The following is a 23,789-nucleotide window of genomic DNA, read 5'->3' on the forward strand; positions in this document are numbered from 1 at the left end:
AGAGCTCTGACATCAAAAAGGACTGTGAGAACACTCCTCAATCTGCTGCTGGCAGAAGCATTCGAATTAGTTCAAACTTCGCTCACCAGCTGCACATCAACAGCCTTTTCAAGATTCAGCTGCGCTAAAGAAGTCACTGATCTCACTTCCAGTCACCATTTCCTCCATCTGCCAGCTAAACTGCTCCTGTGAGCCTACCTATACATGTTTAGATTTGACAGAATGAGACCTAAACAGCTGAAAGTGTTCAGAAACCCTTCACAATAACAGCTCATTTAAGAGATCAGAGGGTGTGACAGAGGGTATGAACAAAAAGCTCAGGGCATGTCAATATGATGGCCTCTTTCACAAAGGCAGGTATTTGCAAGAAGCACATCTATATATCCTGCTTCACTGTAACATGAAGCAAAATGGTTTAGTTGGACAGTAACAGAAAGCTATTATACCTCATTTGGCTGCGAATGTACTTCTTCAAAACAACTGTGGTAGTAACTGCTAACCAAACATAAAAGGCAGTTTTTAGAATAATGCAAAACTCTGCACCAGATCTTTGATAAGAATGGTCAGCTAAACCAAATCCAACAGTGACACATATGGTTATGCCTTTTAGAGGTTATTTTTTGACCCAGTAACTGAAATTATCCAAAACTATGCTTTCAAATGAAGGAGCAACTATGCTATGCTATATAGTCATAGCTTTAATGATATTTAAGAAGTTTGTCCTGAAAAGCTTCAGCCTTTAGACCATTCTATACATATGATTAGATAAAGACCTTTCACAAATGGCAGTATAAACTTACTAACAAATAAAACTGAGGACAGGGCAGAGGAAAGAGTCAAGAGTGACAAGCAAAGGACAAAAATCCATTTTATACACAAATGTTTGAGTTATAGATTAAAGAATAACAAGAATTTATGCTGGGAAAGAGATAAAAGAACAGAAAAAAAAACTTAGCAGCATGTGAACAAAGACAGGTAAACAATACAGTGTATAAATGTTTAGGCAGAAGCTAGCAGCTGCAGAAAAAGAATGCCCCATTCCCTTCTAGAGATCCAAGACAAAGAATAGAGACGAAACCCTTAAATATGCATCTCACAGCCATGCTCTTCAGATTTACAGTTTCCTTCAGCAGCCTGCACACAAACATACAATAACCAAAATTCTTGGAAACTTAATTCTATATATTGGAGAAGAGTTCACATTATAAAGTGACACATTGACAGGATTCTCATAACACATACATTAAATTGCAGGAGACTAACTTATGCACAAGAGTAGCAGTAGAAACTCTTCTGTAACTAAGGCTGCTGAGTTTCCATAAACCTGGTTTCAGACATTATTTCCTCTAAAGCACTCCTTCAAACAGTTACAAAATCAGATTATAAGCAGGCTGGAAGAACAATTTTCACAATGATATTTAATCATAATCTGTTGCCGATTTATCATCTCCTAGAAACAGCTTTCCAATACCACTTTCAAAAAACTCTTATAATTGTTATACAGCACATTGGTCCACCACTTTAAAGAAAAGCCAACAAAGAAACACAATCTACCATCCAGAGTAAGCACCATGTTAAGGCATTCAGATAGATTCTTCTTGCCTAAAGAGTATGGTGTGAATGGGCTCACTCAGGTCTTGCATTGCCTAACAACTCATCTTCCCATTAGGGAAGGCTCAATTTGGAATGCGCCATTTCACAGAAGCCTCATGGCCGTTCCTATCTACCCATTACTAGGTGGAATGTACATGGGAAAACTGCAACCAAAAGCTTAACTGGGCTCCCAAACCCCAACACTGCTGCAGTCCTTCCATGCCAGGATTACAGAATACTCCACTACTTCTATGAAAGCTCCTCAGATGTCACACCCATGAATTACAGTATTTTGTGTTTACTAGCTATGACTTAACTCTCTCCGTATCTATGAAATAAGAATTAGAGTATGCTGGAAAATTTCATAATCTATATGCTTTGATAGATTTATTGGCTATCACTAATCAGGACATCCAAAGTTGTTGCTAGTTTTATTAAGGTAGTAAAAATTATACCATAGAGGCGTCCAGCTCACCAAAAGTGAACAATGCTGCCAATATACATTAAAAGGTTTTTAAAAATTGAATGTATGCTGCACTACAGCCAATTTGAAGTTTATATTGCTCTACTAACATTATCTGACAATCCACTCCTTAAGAACATGCTGTCAGAAGTCCCATTTTCCCCAAAGAATCCAAAAAAATGTAACTGTATCAACTGCTTTTAAAAGCCTAGGAAAAAGTACCTTGAAACTTCAAACGTATCATATTTAATATGTGGTGCTGTATTTCTTAGGCAAATTAACTCTGGGGAGAAAAAATATGTGTGGAAATGATGATACAAAGATATACGAATTTCAATTAACTGGAGCAAACAGATAGCACCTTTCAACTAAATAAAACACAAACCCATGGTATTTGTGTTTCATACACAGAACTATACCTTAAACACTTCACCTAGAACATCAAGTTAGTCTGAAGCAGTTTCACAGACAGGTTTTAAGAATTATGCTTAAGACAAAGAGGAAAGTAACTACTATCTGCCTCCTCAGATTTTCCTTCATCATTCCTCCATCCACACATACACACGTAAATTTAATCAGTGAATCACTGCAAAATATTAAGAGTCATTTACCCTTCCAATATCTTTAACAAATGTCTGAAAAAGTGTCAACAAACATAACCCAGTACACTGCACGCACACCCCTTAAAATTACTAGTATTTAAGCAAACCCATATTTACTTCTAAGAAAACTAGCAGTTAATCTTGATAGCAATTTAAAGTTTTGTAATATAAAAACTGACCCTGGAATTGCGAGCAGTGTGGTTACAAGTACTATATTTTTGATCTTCCAAGATTTAAAAGACACAACAAGTCTTTATTTTATCCTTACCAGTGGGGCTTTTTTTTTTTTTGAGAAGTACAAGATATAAATTACAGATTTTCTAGAAAACACCCAAACCCTTGGCATCACAGTATTTACTGTAAAACACACACTTAATATTAGCTACCTGCCAATATTATCATTTGTAACAAACAAATGGAAGACTGCCAAAGAAATCACATTTCTATTGCCATTTCCTTCTCCAGAATAGCAAACTGCTTGAATAAAACCTTTTGAAAAATAATTTCATTTTTTTGCTTTCACTTCAACAATAGGTACTCTAACATTCACAAGAAATACTGCATTGCAAGATTCATGTGATCACATCTTCTGCTTAGTATTCAACCAAAAATTAAGTCTCAAGTATAACACTCCTTATAGAAGACAACACATGTGAAAGTAACCCTGCTGAAAGTTGGTAATGCCTCAATGCAAAATGGCAAGTGGCACTCTGCAAGAGGAAAAACAAAATCCAACACATCCCCTATTCTGCATTAGGCACAGGAAGATCTCTCTAATTTACAGCTAATGAAAAGGAGCATCAATATTAAACAAATAAAAAAAAACACTCAGAAACATCACACTTTTGTAGATCATATTATCTGACAATGCACCCTAAACACAATATCCATCACTCATTTGGGTTTTTTTCCCATCACCTTCCTAATCCTGCTTTCTATAGAGATCACACAAATTCACCAACATGTATCTTCGTCTACAGGCTTAAATATGAAAATCAGAATATGTGCAAATCCCTTTACTGTGAATAATCTTAGACTCAACATAAGAAATTCTTTTCCTGTCTCATTCCATCTCATAAAGTGAAGCTCTTCTTCAGCGCTGAAAACTGCTATTAAATGAGGCTGTAAAGACCTGGCTATGACAGTTTACTCTGGATTCGACTTACACTTTTGATTACAGCTTGCTAGATATATCTACATATAGAGTTGCTCAACACGCGACCAAAAAAATAGTAAGTTAACAACCCTCTTCCAACCCTATCATAGGTAGCACGAATACAGGTAGATAACATTTTTCCTCAAGACAACGTAAGGAGACGTCTAAGTTGGCGCCCACGATAGCCATGAGCGCAGTACAGTCTCAAAGAACCACTGCTAACCCGAGGGGCTAACCTCGAAAAACCCGCCCCGCCACACTTGGCACCCTTGGAGCCCACCGGCGGAGGACTCGGCGCATCCCAGGGCCACCAACCAGCTCGCTGAGAAAGGACCCACGTCCTCCAACAAGTAACCGCGCCTGCGAGGCCGGGACAGACCCCAGGCCGGGCCGGGGCAGGGCTGCAGCAGGCCGAGGGCGCAGCCCCGGGGCCGACCGGCTGTCCCACGGCGGGCGGCAGGGGAACACAGCCCCAGGTCGTCGTGCCCCACTCCGCCAACGGTGACCAGCGCTGCCTATTTTAGGGAAGAAGAACAAGGCCAGCCTTTCCCCTTCGGACCGGGACCACCCGGCCCCACAGCGTGCAGGTGCAGCCGGCCCCAACGGCCGCGAGGCGCGCCCCTCCCCCTGCGCGGGCCCGCCCGCCCTCCTTCAGTGGCTGCCCCCCGCTCTCCGCACTGCGGGCGCGGCCGACTGCCCCCCCTCCCCCGCTCTCCTCAGCGGAGCACGCGGCCCCACCGCCGCCCTCCCGCCTGCAGGAGAGGGCCTTCCGCCTCGGAGCGGCGGGCTCCTTACCGCGGCAGCGCGGCCGGCGGGCTGCGGCCGGCGCAGCGACAGCGGGCTCACGCACGAGGGGCACTTAACCCCATCGCAAGCCCCGACAGCCGCCTGGGTTCCTCCTGCTGCCGCGGCGGGGAAAGAGGCCCGCCCCACCGCGCCACAACCGCCAATAGCAGCGGCAAACGCTAATGATTAACGGCCGCACGGGCCAATTAGCAGCATAGCGCCTTCCCCCGGCGCTGCCGGTGAGTGGTGCTTTTCAGAGCTTACGCGCGCGCAAGCCCGCCCAGGAAACAGCTGCCAATCGGAGGGCGCCGCTGCGCTGATAGATGGCTATAACCACCAATAAGAACCCCGCCTTGGCGCGGACACCGGCACTGTAAAGCCAACCCACTGTGGGCAGCCGACGATTACTGGCGGCGCGCGGGTAGACTGCTCCCGCGGCTAATGGCAGCCCGGGTGCCTCCGTTCCCGCGGTTCCGCTCCTGGGCGGTGGCAGTAGCCTTCCCTGGGCTGTAATGTGCTGAGCATGCCTGCTGGCTGCCTACCCCGAGCAGCAGCACCCCAGCCCCTCTACGTGATCTCCCAGCGGACGCTCGGAGAACCCGTACTCCCGGCGGGGCCAGCGCAGGGCAGGATGGGAGCGGTAGTCCCGCCTTGAGGCGCACCCTTCCTCTTTCCGGGCCCCTCTCCTTGGTTCCAGCCCTGAGCCGCTCTTCCCGCCAATCTCTAGAGCCGGCGTCACTGCCCGAGGCGCCCCGTCCTGCGGGCCCCTCTTAGCCCAACCCTTAACACCACCCCTGCGCTTGACGCCCTCTCCTCCCAGCGGCCTCTGCCCTTAGGTAATCATGCCGCCTTCCTTCTCGCGCTCCGCCCCCTCCGGCTCCCGCAGTCTTCGTTCCTCAATCCCGGCGCACCACCCGAGCAAAGCGGGGGCCCGGACGGGACACAGCTGGGAGGAACATGATGTTTAACTCGGGAGAGCGGGGCGGGAGGGTCACAGAAAACACAAAAAACGCTCCTGGGACACAGAGCCGCCACTCGCGCAGCGGGAAGCGCGTTTGGGCTCCTCCACTCTCCCTCGCGTCATTTCCGGGCGGCGGCGGCGGTTTGATCTTAGAGCCCGCGAAGGTGTGAGGCAGCGGCGGTAGGAGCTGTGAGTGGCGCGGAGGGCACGGCCTGAAGGTCCCCGCCTGTCAGCAGCCCCGCAGGGGAGCGGAGAGCGGGAGGGTCCTGTTCCTGCGCGGTGTCTGGGAGGAGGCGGAGGGCGGCCTGGTTCTCGCCTCACAGGTGGAGGCTGGGCCGGGAGTGGTGGTGTGACGCGCTGAGGGGCTGCGCGGGCAGCAGCGGCGGGGTGCCTCCTGGGTGGGACTCGGATACTGCAAAGGGGCGAGGTTTCAGGTGACGTTTCTCAGACCCTGTTTGTGCGGTAAGGCCTCGTTAGTCCTGCTCGTTCTGCCTGCTGGTGCGTTATCACAGCATGTGCTCGGGTAGTTCTGCTATTGCAGGACACCCCTGTACAGGGAATGTTAAAAACTGAATAAATTCCCCCAAGGCAGATATTAAGGTGATTGTTTTCCTCAAGGCACTGGCTTGTGGAAAACCTGCTGTGTGCTAGAGAGCTTTGTTCTGTCTGATTGCTTTTCTTGTAATATTTTTTTTAAATGCTCTATTCTGATAACTTGGTTAGTTTTTCAATCGTTTATTATTGCACCATATTCTTTTACAGTGGAAAAATGATTGGATCAGTCGGCCAAGGACCCGTGATTTTCTTTGGGTCTTACATTCCCTATTAAGTTTTTTTGAACGTAGAGTTGGTGAACAGTTGAGACCATGAAGAGGAAATTTATGAAGCAAAGGCTTGATGGAAATACTCATTTGTTTCAGGCATCTGTTACTGAACTGCATTAAAAGGATATACTTAATGGCCTATAAAAATAAATACTGGGTTTATATTATGATCATCTTATGCTGACAAACAGCTATTACAGAACTTAAATAGCCTTTGAAGTTTTTGTTGGTCTTGCACCCAACCTTCCAATAAAAAACCGTATCATCTAGGGTATTATCCTCAACAAATTGGGTCTCAGTACAGACTTCCGGAAGGAGAAGTGTCTGTAGTGAAATGTATAGCATTTAGTAGTAGTATAGTCAGCAGTGACAGAAAGAATTCCAGTTTTGTTTTTTTTTAATAGGTATTTTTACTGTCCTTATCCCTCAGGGGTTACTTATTTATCCAGATCATTTGTGAATTCATTGAACATAATAGAAGTTGGAGCAGATTCCTTTAGAATATTGCTCATGATATTTCTCTTATATACAAACAGTCTATCTGCTCGTATTGAAAAAAAAGCTTCAGGGCAGTTCTTTCACATGATGGCTTAGTTTTCATAAAAGTTTGAGGGACTTTCTTAAAACTTTCCCTGCGAATTACTGTACAAATACATTTGTAAAACTGTTTAAATTTCATTAATTTTGAAAAATCATAGAAACTGGACTGCACCAACAGGTTTATAGGTACATTGTTACAGATCCCCTTCAAAAACACTTAAGCGGACTTGGAAGATAAGACCCACCTTTACAAAAGGCATGTTGATTCCCACCAAAAAGATGCATTTATCCTGTGTTCACAAGTTCTGCACTTCATTTTTCACTGTTTTTTATGCACAATAAGAGAGTTCTGCTGTAGATCCATAAGTCTTCCTCGTTCCTCCTTTTAAAATTTGGGATCATTGACCCCTACGTAGTCCTGAGATACTAAAGCGGTTTTAGATTAAAAGTTAGTGGGTTTAGGAATTCAGCTATTTCATCCTTGATTTCCTTTACAACTTGAGAAAATCCTGTATAGTTTTTTTTTTTTTTTACTCATGCAACTTCTGTAGCCGAATGCGTGAAAATTTAGGTCTCCACACCAAGCCTTTAGTTATCTAAGTTCTTAAAATTTCGTTCTGAAGTGCTTGTTCACAGGCAGTTGTATCTCAGGCATCAAATATTTTCCCTGAGGTATTCTTTCACTTGAATTCCATAGAATCAACCACAAGTCTGGTAGGCTACATACGCACAGCAAATGGCAAAGTCCATCTTTGAAAGCTTGTAGTCCAAGTGAAAATAATAGTGTTGATAAGGTAAATGCAAAGGACTGAAACATAAAGTTGATAATTAGGACAATATTGTGATAATGTGATTATGCACACTACTTTGCCTTTCCAGAGAGCAATGTGTGAAAGGTTTAGTAATGCACAGTTCACACTGCTGTCTTGTGCTGTGCTAACACTATTCCTTGTATATGTTTTTATAATAGTTATTGTTCACTGCATATAGGCTTCCTTAATTATTCACCTACTCTGTAATTAGTTGCCATCCATTAATTTTTCACCTAGAGAAAAAAATAAAACCTTTTCTATATCTGGATTCTGTGTTGCTGCTTTTTAAGATAGACCTGCAGTGTCAGTTTGAACTTTACTAGTAACTGATGCAAAAAAACATTTTTTATGGTAGTATTGCTATGTATAATGAGTCATATGTGCCTCCTCTAATTCAAATTTATGCTTCTGAAACTGCATAGTTTTTATTCAGTGTTTCAGTGAAAGAATCTTGTCATAATTTGGTTCAACAGAAAGTTAATTATGTGAACATTTCATTCTCATATTGTCACTCACAACAAGCTATGTAGCAAGCTGATCAGAAGTGTATAATTTTCTTTGCTTTTACAGCACAGAAAATCATCACAGAAAGTGAGTCAGAAATTTCCTTTAGGAGTGAATCGCAGAACTGAGTGTTGAAAAGGTTTGTCAGGTCCGCCAGTCCTGCAAGCATACGTGTTGATTGGCTCTGCAGAAATGTTTAGTGTTTGGTTTTTGCCATCAGTCTTGCAGTACTTTAATGAACTTCTAAAGAAAAAAAAATACCCTGTGGAAAATATTGTGGTAGAACTATTGAAGTGATTACCATTGCTTTCCCAACAGTTAGAGCTAAAACATTTCTGTTTCCTCAACTGAGAGTAAGTCAGTATTTACCAGAGCTTTCTAACTTCTTCTCTCTTCTTTACAATGCATCTCTTGGGCATACAGAGGAAACCAGAGGCTTTCCTTCTTCTGTTAAGCAAAATTCAGTGATGAGCATGCATCAAAGAGTCTTGATACTGATAATAGTACTTTTATCTGCTGTTGAATATTCTAGAGGCCCAGGATGCCAGAATAATGTTTCTTTAAAGATATGAGAGAGATTGCACTTAGAAAAGTGGAAGGGAAAAAAAAAGCCATAGTCAGTAGTACAGTCACAATTAGATGATACAGAAAGTCTGGCTTGCAGAAAAAAATAATCCATATTTCCTTTCTCTATAATCGGCTATTTCATTGCCATTGAGAGGGCGTCCATCTTTTATCTCTGGACAGGTTATGTTCTAGTCAGTGGTTTATATCAGGAGGTGGTTTAGCAGCACTTGGGTTTGTCTCTTGTTAGGTTAGGATCTTGAGTGTGTGACCTGATATGAATCTAGGGAGAAAAGATCCTATCTTTTTTCTGATGGTACCAGACTTACTTGAAAATTGGGCTTTCTTTGCCTTGATCGTGCTATTGGAAGCACAACAGCAGCCTCTTTCCAGCCATGGAGTTCTTCCTGCTGTGTGAATCACTTCCACTGATCTAGTGAGGAACATCAGGTGGTCAGACCCTTGAGTTATATTTTTTTGAGAGTAGGATTGAAACCATGTTTATACGGAAGTCCTTAAGTGTGTGTATATACATGAACTCATGTCTTTCCAGTTAGGACTCTTGCTTTCATACATGTGCAATAGTGTTTCTAGGGCTTTATATGTTTGAAAGTTTGGTAGTACAGTATCTACTGTTACTTATACAAGAAGCTATTTTGGTTGATAATGTTTGTTTCTATGATCATTAAGGTAATCCTGTTCATCACACAGGCCGTGAATCCAAAATAATTAGGTAATGCTTTGATGTAAAGGTTTGGTGCTTTCTTCATGTTTAGTTAGCACAGACTGCTACCGAGCTTTTTAACCATTTGTTTGTTTAAAGTCTAGTGAAGTTATAAGAGAACAAAAGCTAGTATTTCATCTCTGATCCTGTCCCCTTGGACAAAAATGATGAATCCGTGTTTTTAGTCTGAAGCACAGTATGAGAATTTTCATTGAGGTCTTTACTCCTTTTTTTTTTTTTTAGTGTTTTTTTGTTTTTGTTGGTTTTTTTTTTTCCTTCCCTCAAACTGGGTGTATTTTGCCCTTTTTTTTTGTAATTTGATTCTTAGGATTAAAAATTTTAGAGGACTCTTAGTTCCATCATCAGAAGATTAAATAACCTTTTCTTTCCTGTAACTTTTCTGTGAGAAAATATTAACCAGAAAGAGTTATATTTTAATGTCTATAAGTAAGCTGTATTTGAATAGCAAATAACTTTCATCCATAAACAGGGAACTTTCTTAACTGTTTTGTAGCACTGAAGTGATACATGCAGATCTCTTCATACTGCTATAGTTAGAATATTTTGTTGATACTAGGGTGCTGGGCTCTTCCATAATATGCATTGATTTATGCTTTCTAGGAAGAATTCTCAAGACTTGAGAAAAGCTATGTAGATACTGAGTATTTAAAGATGGAGTGATTATTATTATAGTTCCATTCTGTAACATAACTGCAGGCCTGTCTTTTAAGTAAGACACCTTTTTTTGGTGGTGTTTCCCTCAGGTTCACCATGGCAAGTACATTGCAGGACACAGCTACACTTGAAGATTCTCAGTCAGAAAATGTTGATGCTAAGCTGTCCTTTCTACCTGAAAGACTGAGAAAGAAACTGCTTCCTTTTCAGGAGAAAGGCATCATATTTGCACTTCAGAGAAGTGGCAGGTAAAATCTTTATTGTGTCATATACTAAAAATAATTATTTCAGGTAATAATATCTTAATTTTTACACAGGCTGTGCAATACCAGCAGCTCTTAGGTGTGTTATATTACAGAAAGCTTACTTAAACTATAAGATAACATGGTTTAAAATGAGGGTTTGTTTAGGGCTTTTTATTTTTTTCCCAGAAGATGAAGAAATGTTTAATAATGCTTTATGGAAAAGCGAACTGTAGTATCAAAGATCTCATGTAAGAGGAGGTTGATATCAGGACCATCCTTTTTGTCATGTTAATAGAGAATTCTTAAAATAAGTTAATTAACATTTGTTTCGTTAGTTCTTAATGGCGTGGTAGAGCTGTTAAGAGAATGACTAACAGACCTTGATGCATCTGTGTGGTATTCTATTTTTAATTTGGTACAATTCTGGCATGTAATCAGAGTGTTCTGGAGCTCACTGAGCTGCAACAGCAGAGCAGAAGAAGCCTTACAGAGTCCTCAGTTAGCAAGTGCAGCAACTGATAAAGTAGGCATTTAACAACTAAGTACCAGATAAATCAGAAAAATGGTTTATGCAGCAGGAAATATTTTGCTGAGTCAGAGCATGCTACTGGTTTATAGGGCAAAGAAAAGGGAAATACTATTTCTACGTTTAAAAATTTTAGAAAATTTAGGCAGTTGCAACCTAAAGCCATGAAACAACTGCATGTTGTTCTCTTCAACGCAATGACATTTTAAAGGTCTGGCACAAATGAAATCATTTTAGCTTAGGTTTTAAAGAAGTTAGTTTCTGATACTTTGCTGTCTTGCTCAGAACAAGAGGTTTAGGGCCTCAGGGGGTTCCTTGCTAACATTTGTGATTTTTTTGCAGGAGAAAATAAATGTGTCTCTCTTTTGCTAAAGGTGAAAAATTGGAAAGGAAGTGTTTATCTTCAGTTCTTGCAATTATATGGAACTTCTGATCAATTAAAATTTCCTCTGAAGTTTTTCACTCTAATTCTATTCATTTGGGCAAAAACTTTCAACAGTTATTACATTGGTGTCTTCAGGGAATGAAGCATGCCATCTGTTCTATGCTGCCAGACTAGGAGGTAGCAGAGCAGAAAGATGAGCCCAGCCACTAACATGCAAGCCTGAGATGTAAAAAGCGTTATGCTGTTTTGGCATTAATTTCTATTTGAGCACTGGTCATATTAGGCACTTCCCTGCTGCACAGTGTGACTGTGAAAATGAATGCAGACAGTTTTAATTGATGGCTGAGACTTCGATAGAATAGACAGCAAAGTCTACACTGGAGTTGAATTTAATAAATCCAAAGCCCTTGGCTACCGTATTTTGGTTGACCTGATTGTAATAAAGGGAAGTGAGGCTTACGCAGTATTCGATCAAAGTGCATTTGGATATACACATAGTGAAATTACAGAAGACGCTAAATGTGTGTAGTTTCTTAATTAGGAGGCTAGTGGATCTGTTTGAAAGTAGCATAATTTTTTGCAGCCTATTATATAATATGGAAGTTCCTCAGGAAGCAGCTTAACTGTAGGACTAGATAAATTTTAATCAGATGTTTCATTCTTTTTGTTTGAGAAGTAACAGTTGCCTACAATAAGTATCTGAACAGGTTTGGAATACCTAGGCTAATGACTGTCAAAAGGAGAATTAATTATTTTCATTAGGGTTATGAGCTTTATGTTATTTTCTTTTCTTGAAACCTCTCATTAACCAAAAACAATTGAGTAGTATGGTGTTGATGGTTTTACTGTGACATGTATGGAAGTATTTTCATCATTATTGCAAGAAACCTTTATTTCTTGGCATGGCAAATTCTTTATCTTAGTTGAGTCAAATTGAGGAATTGTGTGCACACTCGCAGCCAGCCTCTATGTAAGTAAAATGTATTAAGTCAAACTTTCCTGAGGAGTATTTTTTAAGTCTGTCCCTTGCTCAGGCAGATCTAATTTTCTTTCTGTCCCAGAACAGAGAACAAGAGCCTCTGCTGCTTGTAGCTGAATTTTCTTATTTGTCAGCCTTTGGCTCACCCAAGTCTTTTCATTTTGTGTACTCCATAATGATTTAAGCCTTCTTCCAGTATTCCCAGTGGTATATTTTGGCAAGGTCTGGTACTTTTCTATAGAAATGTCATTTGTAGTTTTAAAAATATATAAACATGGGACTAGAAGTAAGCAGTATGTGCATCTCCTCAGGCTATGTACTCTCTTTGCAGTCATCACGTAGTCTGTGTTTTGCAGCAGTGGTAGGAAACTGGTGCAGAGAAAGCATTCTGTTGTTGGCTGAAGAGATTTAATATTATTTTAGGTTAGACAAGCACCCCCTGTGAGAAGGGGCATATTATTAGAACAAACTTTTATTTGTAGTGTGGAAGGGGCTTAGAGTAAGCTATTAATTCCTTTGTCTTTTCCTGGAGGGTAAAATAAATACACTGTTGTGATTTGTGCTTTTGGTTCATTTGTAAATGAATTAAAGGCTTTTTCAGTGCATGCTCCAAAGGCATCATGTAGACTAACAGAGGCTACCTTACACTTTTCCGGAACTAATGATTTTAGACCCAACAAGATAGTGTGTAGTTAACATATGCTAAGATAACCTTTTAGCTCACAGACATGTCTTAAAGGTAAATAACTGCATGGCTGCTTACTCTTTACTAGAGATTATTCTTCAGAAAGGCACTTTTGAATAGGTACTTGGGATAGAAACAGTGTTTGGTCTTCAATGTGCAGAGAAGACGGGTGCACACAAATTCTGACCTTGAAAACTAATTTATTTTTATGCTTTTCTTTCAGGAAAAGTGTAAGTTACCTTTTAAAAAGGCATTACTGTGTATTTATTTATTTATGTGTGCTTTAAGCTATCTTAAATAGAAAGCAACAAACTTCTCCCAGGACCAAAAACTCTTAGCAATGGGCTTAGGGAATATTTAGGACTGTTAGGGTCAGTTGTGTGTATGCTGTTGCAGGGCAGAAGTGAGTGATTCTCTCTGCTCTTTGCTGGTTATTAGTCATAGTTTGGGCAGATGTGGGCAAATCCCCATTTCCTAAGAGCTCAGGATAACCTAATCACTTGCAAATGAAGAGGCATAAAGTGAAAACCTTAAGATGTCATCTTGCTTATTGGGTTTAGTTGTTCTGAGCAATAGTGTGTCATTTTCAGCCCTATTTTATTCTGAGGCAGACTTCATAATGAAAACCTAAACAATACTGAGAAATCACTGACCAATATTCAGGTGTTAGTGGAGGGGAGGTGGCAGTATCAAAGCACAGTGCCCTGGAAAAAGTGGTAAGTTTGGGCAAAATACCCAAGATGCAAAGATAATGGACAAATGGCTTGATTGTACTGATAAGGATTGTATTCAGTGTCTTGAGCACAGATCTCTCTTTGGATATTGATGATTTTTACTGTTACTTTTACTAATATGTATCTTTCTATCATGTATTCTTGTTTTATATCCTCTCTTTTTAGAAGTGTGCAACATCTGTCTTGAATTACAAACAATTTGTTTACCTGAATATACTGTAGAAGTCAGAGGCATGCTGTTGTTTGAAAATTAGCTCTCTTGCTACTGGATAACATGCACAAATTGTATCACTAAATGCTTTATCAAGTTTTATAATAAACACTGTCAGCCTGTGATTTGCAAACATCATTACTTAGCATTGCTTGCCTTCTTGATGGTATCTGAAAAAGATGCCTTCAGGCACACAGAGAACTTTTTTCCTAGAAATGTTGGCAGAACAATTTGTTTAGGTTGTCTTGCTTATGGATGTGAAAGAGGACTTGGAGGTATTTACCACTCATGAAATTAGCTTTTCCATTATAATTATGCATACAAACCATTTTACTGGGGTAATCTAGTTTCCTGCTGTATTTTTTTCTCACTTTCTTACATGAGGATCAAGTGCATTAATACTATAACTTCTAATTTTTTTGGGGGGATGGGGGTATATATCAATTGGTCTAAATATTGAAATGCTTATTAATATGTTTACCAGGATCTGCATTTTACTAGGTAATTTTTGCTTTATAATGGTACTTTTTAGGTTTTAGAGGTAATACGTTAAGTTATATTTATGTGTTCTGGAGCATGTGATTTTTAGTTTCCCCCTTCATGTTGGTTTGTTGTTTATTGAATGTAGACACAGTAAAAAAAGAGGTAAATGACAATGAATGGCAGTAATATGGTATAGAGTTCCAATCTGGCATTAACAGCTATCAGTTTTAATGAAAGGGTATTTGTCTTGTTAGGCAGTAATTTTCTAGAGTAAGAAAAAATTGTAGTCTTTAATGTTGTTTTGGATAGTAGGCTACAGATAATCATTATGATAGTGAGCTTATTAGAGAATGGAGTCTGAGTGTCCCCTATCACAAGTCAGTTGCCTGCACTTCGAAATAGTGCATTTTTTCCATTGATTATTTCTCATCCGTAGCAAGCTACACAGGAGAAACATATAGTTAATTCTTCATTATTTAAAACAGATTTTTAGTTTAAAGACTTTATCAATCTTTATAGAAATTAACTCCCCCCTCCCACCCTCAAAGTAGACCAGAAAAACAGGCTAAAACCAAAATTTAGCTTATGAACACAGCTAAAAGGTTCTAGCTCCAGTTCCTCACTCAAAAGGTAAAGTCTGCTGAGGTTTTAGTAGTTGAATCATAGAAATGATAGCTCTTTGGCAAGAAGCAAATAGAAATATTTAGAATTCCCAGCCATAGTATAGCCTTTTGTAGGGTCAGAAATTTCTGATATAAGTCATATTTAAATTATTAGGTGAATTTCTACAAATTTATTTAGCTTCCTAGAGTGGTAGTAGAAAGGAGTGATGAGAATTCACAGAAATTGAGTCGATATCTGCATCACTGTAGACGTGCATTCCTCCCACCTTGAAATAAAAGTTCTCAAGTTCTCAGAAATTCTTATTCTGAATCTGCTTTGTTGTATCTCATTCAGCCAGTCTGAACATAAAGACACCCCTCTATAGTCTGCATGACCAGTGCATTGGGCAGGAGTGGGGAGGAGTAAAAATGTGTCTTTTAATTGAATGTTTTAGATCTTGAGGGAGAGGTTAGGCTTTCTTTGTCTATAGACTCTGAATTAGATAGCCTGAATTAGGTGAATTCTTCTGTATTTGCCATTAAGGAGTATGAAAAGTATCCTTCCCATTTGATCCGAGTGTCTAAGGAAGGTATATTTCTGGCTTATGGATGCTGGTATAATAGAAAATACGTTCAGTCTCCATTTGCTTCCATGCACATTTTAGTTTGTGCTAGAGCAGTAGGTCCTTTTCTCTTACACTTCTGTTTAACTACTTGTCCCTTTTATTTTTGTAATTTTAACTGAGTTTAGTTCTGCTTTTTATGTTGTCTATGAATCTTTTTCTCCTGTATAATGCCACTGTTGCTTTCTTGTATTGCCTTTTTAAGTTACCAGAGCTTTGCCTTTATCTTTACTACTTTTTGATCTTTGATTACTGATAGGTTTGCTTTTTTAGTGTATTTCTTTTCTCCAGTTTCTTGTCCTTGATAGTAGCTATGTATAAAAAAAAAATCAGAGAGGAAAACAGATCTTTATTCCCTTTCCATTTTGAAACACTAATCCTATATGCATCTTTACTTATCTGTTACTGTTTACATCTATTTTTTTTGTCCTTTGTTTGAAAGGTCACAGGTTGCTGCAAGTCTGTGTTGTGATTGAATGCAAGACTAAATGCTTTCTACCATTGTCTAAAATAATCTATTTTTTCAGAATCAGCTACAAGGTTTAAAGGAACACTTGCCAAAATTTTTTACAGGTTACTATTGGATTGTTTCCCTGTGTTATATCTCAGTATTTCTCTTCTGAAAGGTATGGTATTATTTTCAGTTTAGTTTTGCTTTACTCTTTTCATGTCTTAAGTCCTCACAACACTGCAGTCTATTAGTTTACTTCATGTCTTAGTTTAACTTGAGGAAGTAGCGTACAACTTCTTTTATGCAGTGAAAACAATAACCATTGATTTCTAAAGGGAGAAAAATGTAACGGAAAAGGTTGGCATGGAGAGTTCATATTTTATGGAGCTATAGCTATTTGATAATTATCAGTATATCATCATTACTTATAAGATTATGTACTGACTATGTTGATAGTTATACATATTTATGGAGAGCATTTATAAGAAAAAATTTTCTTCAAGTTTTATTCATACTTTGCCATGTTGTACTGAATAAGTTGCTGGAAACCCTAGTTAGCATTCTGACTATTTCCTTGCGAGCATGTAACAGTGATTGTCTATCATTCTTATGTGCTGCATATAATGATGTGGAACTGGTTTAAGTACCAAACAGAATATTCTTTAATGACTCCAAATTCTGTAGTATCGCTGTTGTTGTGAGACTGGAGTTCATTTAAATTCTTGCTATTAAACTTGTGACCAATTTGATCTTAAGGTGGAGAGTTCAGAGTTTAACATGAAGAAAGTAAATTCAAAACCAGACAAGATGAAGTTAATCATAGTCTTTTCTGGGAGATCTGCTTATTCTCTCTGTTACACTGGCTTTGACAGACACCAAATTACTTAAATTGCATGTGAGAAAAGGAAATTCACTTTTTTTTTTTTTTTTTTTTGAGGGGGGAGGCATTTTGGTGTGTGTTTTCTTGTTTGTTTGGTTTTTTTTTGCTGGGGGTGTTTTTTTTGTTTGGAGTGGGGTTTTAGTCATGTCTAGGATTGCTTCTAGGAATGTTTCTTTTTTATTTTAATTTGTACTTGGTGACTTGCAGCATCAGGTGCCATAAACAAGTGTCTCTATTTGTAGATCTTCAGATCATAGAGAGCTGAGGATAAAACAATTGTAATTTTTTAATGTGATTTCTGTTTGTAGTCTCAGTAGATTGTAGTTAGATATTCTGAAAGAGATGTTTAAAACAAGCCATAAGTCTCTTGCTAGATCAAGAAATAAATCCTTTATTCCAACATATTCAGGAACTAATTTTAGATATATGAAATGAGGATCAAACAGTTAATACATTTCAGCAATTAAATACGGAGTATTTCTGCGAGTACTGTGTTTTTAAAGAAAGGTTTCTTTGTTTAAAGACATTGGTTTGTAATGTTTCAGAATGTGAGAAGTGCTGAGAACTAACTCACAGAATGAGGTTCAGATGCAGGAAGTCTGAATGAGAAACTGAGCCAAATTCTGCAGAGCTGTCATGGCCAAGGAGGCTTGTTTGGAAGTGATGCTGGAGGAACTGGGAGGTAATTCAAATGGAACAAAAAAATGCATTGTCAGAAAGCAAATGTAGAATGTCATTTGGGAGAAAAACTTTTTGAGGTAAAAAAAAAAAAATATTCAAGAACAGAAAAAAACAGTGGTAGTAATCTGAGGAATTACCTCGGTTTAAACATGGACTTTTAGCAGCAGGAATAGAAAAGAGATTTTTAGAAATGAAGAGCACAATGTGTTGGGCAGAAGAACCAAGGAAGACTATGACTGTAGGTAATAGGTTGCCAGCCGTTAATGGAGAGAGGGGAAGTGAGTTTAGTGTTAGCTGTGTGGAAGTTTGCAGGGGGAGAATCCACAGTGAAAAAATTGGTGTGTTTAAATGTAAGCATCAGGGAGAGGGCAGAATGTAAGTGATCAGTTTTGAGAATGTGAGACAAGCTAGTTTCAGGCAAGTGAGAAAAAACAAGGTCTTAAGCAAGTATGAGTCAGATTCTGACTGACTTAATGGCAGTTGAAAGGAGAGGGAGAACAGAGAGACATAAGAGCAAACTACCCCAAAGGTAGCTGGGTAAACAATTAAAATCCACATATTTTATGATGTCTTTGTATTGTGTTGAAGGGGGAACCTGTTAAAGGAGATAAATTAATTTAGAAAAGAGCAGCATAATTGCTTAGTTCGGAGACACATGTCAGGAAAGAAGTAGGATATTCTGTCAACAGCTAAATGGGTGGTTTTTGAAGTAATTGAAAGGCACAAAAGTATTTCAAAGTATTGGTATGGAGAAGGAGCAAAGGGTAGGAGGAAACTTAAGACTGGCTTTGAGAGCCTTTTGTACTGGAGGGAAGAGACATTGAATCTGGGAACTGTTGAAAATGAAGAGACTAGATAATTCTTTTCCTTATTTCCTGATTCAGCTAACTTTAAAGAGGAATGACAGGAAGAGAGTAGTTCTTCTGTAGCTTTTGCACTGCAAAGCACTGCAGAGGGAGGGTCATTTGGGAATGCAGAACTTATTGGAAAAGCTGTGATAAGTACCTACATTTCATTGAAAGTCATTAGGCTGCATACTAAGGAAGACCTACTGTTGATCACAGGTATTTCAGTCATGCCATTAATACCAAGGTTAAGGTTTATAGCTTATAGGCTGTCAGTAGTTGAAAGTTGTTGATGTTTTTCTTACAGTTCCAATTAACTGAAGTCAATTTTTCTTGCACTGAATCAGCTGGTGAACCAGTTTGTCTCTGAAGCCAGTGACTGAATAGGTGAAGAGTTTTCACTATCACAATTAGGTGTCATCTTGACTAGAATTTCTATCAGTTAACAGTTCAATTAATATATTCTAAAAACCTATTGAATTGTCTGAGCTTAACCTTCAACTTGATATGTGTTATTCCATATGTCTTGGTCAAAGCTAAAATACTAGAACACACTGGCAGCGATGCTCTCATAGCTTTCAAATCTCAGTAAAGCATTTTAGATGATTAAACGTTGCGTTAAACGTTGAAGAGTGTGGAGAAAAGCATGAGACAGTACAACCATTCTCTACACTCCAGAGAAACATTAGCACCTCAGATATGGCAATTAAGCGCATCTTACGTTAGATTAAGGATTGGCTTTTTATTATATAGGGATTTTTAAAATACCTGGTGTAGTTCAAGAGCAAGGGTATAATCTAGCTTAATCTTCTGGAGATCTATTTTTGGTGAAACAACCTTGATCATTATTGCAAGGAAGTGAGCTCTCTTTGTTCTAGTTTTAGGACTGTGTGCTGTGATTACTGACACACAAATGTAATGGTTGCTTGCGCAGTTTTATATAAAAATGTACTAAGTTCAGATTCCTTAAATAACCCTTGGTTAAGATGTTAGTGCTAAAGTGTTGGCTTGTGAGTAGGAGGTAAATTATATGTTGTAGCGTTATATAAAACTGACTCACATGAGTAGGTGAGAATCCCAAGAATATCAGGACACCCACATTAGTGAGAGAAAGATGCAAGCTTCCTCTGTACAACATGTTCCAAAGACTGCATTAACAAAAACAGCTTTAATTCATTTGAGTAGTAACAAAATTTTTCAGTGTTTTAAGAAATTAAATGCTACTTCTTTGACTGTTTGTCTTGGAAGATGCACTTAAAAGTGAAGGAGTTTGTTCTGAAAAAGTTGTGTGCAGTTCTACCTTTTTTTCTAGATAAATAGTTGTTGAAAACAAATCAAGAAATTAAATTATTCCCACAAGCAAGCAATAGGTACTTTGGATTTCTATACCCCTTTGGCTTTTAATCCTCAATGTAAGGAAGCAGAATTGCCTAGTTTAGGGAGGTTATTATTGCCCACTATTTCTGTATTTACAAGAAACCTCTAGCACAGACTGTAGGACTTTGTAGGATTCTTGTTTGTATAAACCTTAGATACATGTCAGTGTGCTATTAATTGGTATTCTTGCAAGAGTGAAGTTCAAAATCAGATTGTCTTTGCAAAGATACCTTGCTGAAGGAGCCATAATTTATATAAGAAACTTTAACTGTATTTTTTGCTTTGTTAATATTGCTGACATTTCCAAAGGGGTGACCTGAATGTGACTTGGATACACAGAAATAGAAATTATTTTGATTAAAACAGTTTTTCTTCCCTGACACTCGTTTTATGAAACTGTTTTAGTATTAATCTCTTTCTGATACAGACTATTTTCTCATGGCTATATGACATATGCCGCATGAGCTTACCCTTAGTTTCCTTCTTCTTCTCCAGTCAACTCATCTGCATAAAATTTTAGACATCTGCTTCTCCTTCTGCTTTGCAAAGTTGGTTCCAATCTTCTTGACATCAGCACAACTAGGAGCTCTCTGAGGTTTGAAAAATTATAATTTCTGTCCTTCTAGAGGCAGAGCTTTTCTGACCAGAGCTTTCCTAAGGCTAGGTTTTGTCTTACTTTCTTAGTTCCTTCTCCTGTTTTTTGCTAACTTCTGATTTGTCTCGAAGGCTTGCTGTGGTAAGAATCTGTAAGCACACCTTTGCTTGGTCATTGATACCTTTACAGGGCTGTTCTGATGATGCATGCTAACACCTGATACCTCCTTCTGTGGTTCTGAGTCATCTGACTAGTCTCTTAAATTACATGATTCTTCGCATTTAGAAGAAAGCTTCAGACACAGTGATAGGTTTTGTGTATAACCTCAGGTGCTTGCACTTTGGACCTTTGTGCACCTGCAGTGAACCAGTACAATAGACTTCTTGCTGTCCTCTCTGCATGCATATTCACTTCCCAGGATACATTCTCAAATAAGCTTCCTGTTTTGCTCTTCATGTTTGCTTTTTAATGAAAAAGGTAATTTTATTTTAAAGCTAATACGTCTCAAAATGAAAGGGGTTTTAAATCCTAGTGGAGACCAGACTATGTAGTTTCCTTCTATTTATGAAAGATACTACTGTGTCTGAAGCCCATTGCTAATCCTAAAACTGCAAAAGGGTTACGAATAGTAGGAAGATTGTAGCAGCATCTGCGACACACTCTGGTGAGATTCTAATGCTTTCTGTTAGGAAAAAATAGCAGATTTCCTTGATAAATGGACAGATATTCAAATGCTAGCCACAGGATTCACTACGAAGAAGGGAAACATTTAAAATTAAAATGGGAAAGAATCTGAAAGACTTTGCCATTGACTCTGGTGCTTTTTGCCTGGTTGGGCTTGGCTGCTGAGAGTAAGTGTAACTGAGACATCTAAAATGATTTTTTTTCCTCTGCTTTTCTGAAACTTTTGACCATGTGGGCTGAGCTTATAACAGGATATGAAACTGTGTATCATAGCTCTGATCTATATTCTCAGATAGAGCTATTATTAAGGTGTCATATGAACAGATGGGATATGAATGATGAAGCTCAGATTGGGTAACTACCAGTTGAGAGGAAATGACTAATTGAACTTCAAAGAACAAGAAGTCTGTCTTCTTGCAGTCAAAATACATGAAACAAAAATACATATTTGTCCCTTCAGTGTAGCTGAAGATCTGTTTCTTCTGCTCTGACAGCATGGAACCTTTATGTTCCTGTTGGCAACTTGTCTGACTGCAATAATATAGAACATCCTGAAGTTTGTTTTAAATAGAGGCTGCATATTTTTAAGATTATGTAAAGCAAAATGTGAAGTATTGCTTTTTAACAGATTAATGCAACTATTAGATCTAAGTTCTGTGTGATTTCAGCTATAATGACAGGAAAGTTCTTTACATTTAAAATCTAATTGTGGTGATTATAAATGGGAAACAGTTGATGACTTCCCTCTCAGTAATATAAGCTATTTTTTATTGCCCTAGAGTCTAATGAAAAAATTTTGGACTTCTCATATTTTGTAACTACATTAAGCAGGCATTTTAATGTATTATATTCTAAAACTGAAAGCTACAGAGGATAAATGCTCTAAAATGCGTTCAGTCATAAAGTATCTTCAGCTTACACTTAAAATAGTTCTATTAACTTCTACTTATAAACTTACTTTTTGTGTCATTTCAAAACTTCTATCGGGTGTGTCAGTAATGTTAATTAATTGGCAATTTTAAAACTGTAGCACTTTAGGAATTACAGTATAAACAGTGTGCATCGAAGCAGTGGTTCATGTTGCTAACTGTCCTAACACAGGACTTAACACCTTCAGATACTCTTAACTGAGCTTTAAAAACAGTTTTGTGTACCTGATTAATATCAATCTGATGTGTGTAGCTGAATGTTTGAATGACTAAAAAACTGTGTGTGTTGCAAGTATAGGAAGAAAATCCAAGCTACTTATGACAAAGCATTGACTGGGGGAAGACAATGAATACTTAACTAAATAGTAAAATATCACTATAGATATGTAACTTCTAAGCATATGGGTGTTTCTGTCGAATCTCTCCTTGTGTTGGTAGTGCAGAAACAAGGAAGATAAAACTGTGTTGATCACTTTACACTGGTGATCTTTTAAGAGTGGTTATTTTATAGATAAAATGGTGGCAGATACTCTGTACTTGATTTACCAGCAACAACATGATTTTCTATAAATATTTATAAGCTGCTATGTAAGAAATTTCACTTCAGACATATTAATTGGAAGTTAAGACATGAAAAGATACTCTATACCAGCAAAGATTCTGTGAGCACAATCTGAAAATGAGTGCAAAAAGAAAAACAGAACAGCTTCTTATTCTTCAGCAGATACTCATAATCAAAATTTACGTGGCGACACTTTGCTCTAATGAAAAAATCTACTTTTATGCAAAAAAAATCTGTTCTCATGGTTGATGTGTTTTTAAGGCTTTTTATTTTAATTGCTATTCATCTTCTGATTGTCAAAGCAATTTGTAAATCACTCTAAATTTCTTCCTTTTTGCTTGTTATCCTGAAAAAAAGAATGAGAGTCCAAAGAGTTAGTTCACATATGCCAATGTACAATGCAGTTGGGTCTTACGTATTCTGACTGATTTTTGTATGTCTGAGCTGGCCTAATTAGCATTACATTATTTATGCAGTTCTACTAAAATGTAACTTGATATACTGAGAAATACTGTATTTGTCAGCACAAATTGGCAAGGAACATTCGTATTCCTGTCCTCTTTACCGCATTTCCTTACTACCATATGCTACTTGGATGCAATAGACTCTCGGTTATTGCTATATTTGTACATTTGGTCTGATATCCTTATACTATATTGCTGAAGGTGGTCTTTGGTTTATTCTTGAGATGCCTCTGCTCTGTAGCTAACTGATACAGTCTTACTCATTTTTTCCATTTGTGTAAGGAGTTTAAAAACCCCTGCAACACTAGGTTGTTGTGCATTCCAACTAATTTCAGGCTTCAAACCGTTTTTAAAAAAACGATTATTGGACTGAAAGCAGTTGATCTCTATAAAAGAATCTGCAAAAAGAAAGGCTTGGGTTTGTAAACTTCAGGCAATTAATGAGTATTAAATAAAGGGAAAAAAAAACCGGTCTTTGAAGTGAGCAAAAGCTAACATTATTTTTAAATTAGCATTGTGTTTTAGTTGTCTGCAAATAAATGTCTTTGCTCAGCTGCAAATCATAGGCATTAAGGCCCCACAATCATGAGTCACCAAAATCCCATAATCATGGGGCACCAAAAAATAATTATCTTCCTGCCTTT

The 23,789-nt window shown here is 38.4% G+C and overlaps 2 protein-coding genes across 18 annotated transcripts in view; one reads left to right on the forward strand and one right to left on the reverse strand.

The window, feature by feature from the left end:
* Positions 1-4,788, reverse strand: part of R3HDM1 (R3H domain containing 1) — a 91,447-nt gene extending 86,659 nt beyond the window's left edge. For 2 of the 13 annotated variants that reach the window (XM_057401833.1, XM_057401828.1), the window contains exon 1: positions 4,610-4,788. The gene's annotated coding sequence lies outside the window, so the exon portion shown is untranslated. The remainder of the gene's footprint in view (positions 1-4,609) is intronic. The other 11 variants (XM_057401836.1, XM_057401827.1, XM_057401829.1 and 8 more) reach the window with 7 other exon arrangements.
* Positions 4,789-5,202: 414 nt separating this feature from the next.
* ZRANB3 (zinc finger RANBP2-type containing 3) overlaps positions 5,203-23,789 on the forward strand; it is a 49,301-nt gene continuing 30,714 nt past the window's right edge. Inside the window, exons 1-3 of one of the 5 annotated variants that reach the window (XM_057401855.1) lie at positions 5,684-5,725; positions 10,294-10,322; positions 10,412-10,452. Coding sequence is in view for 4 of the 5 variants with exons in the window: in XM_057401854.1 (XP_057257837.1) it covers positions 10,301-10,452 (152 nt within the window). In the remaining variant the exon portion in view is untranslated. The other 4 variants (XM_057401854.1, XM_057401851.1, XM_057401852.1 and 1 more) reach the window with 4 other exon arrangements.

This window comes from Pezoporus wallicus, unplaced genomic scaffold, assembly GCF_028554395.1.
Source record: "Pezoporus wallicus isolate ANWC-B61680 ecotype Strahan unplaced genomic scaffold, APGP_CSIRO_Pwel_v1 contig_865, whole genome shotgun sequence".
In the NCBI taxonomy this organism is placed as follows: domain Eukaryota; kingdom Metazoa; phylum Chordata; class Aves; order Psittaciformes; family Psittacidae; genus Pezoporus; species Pezoporus wallicus.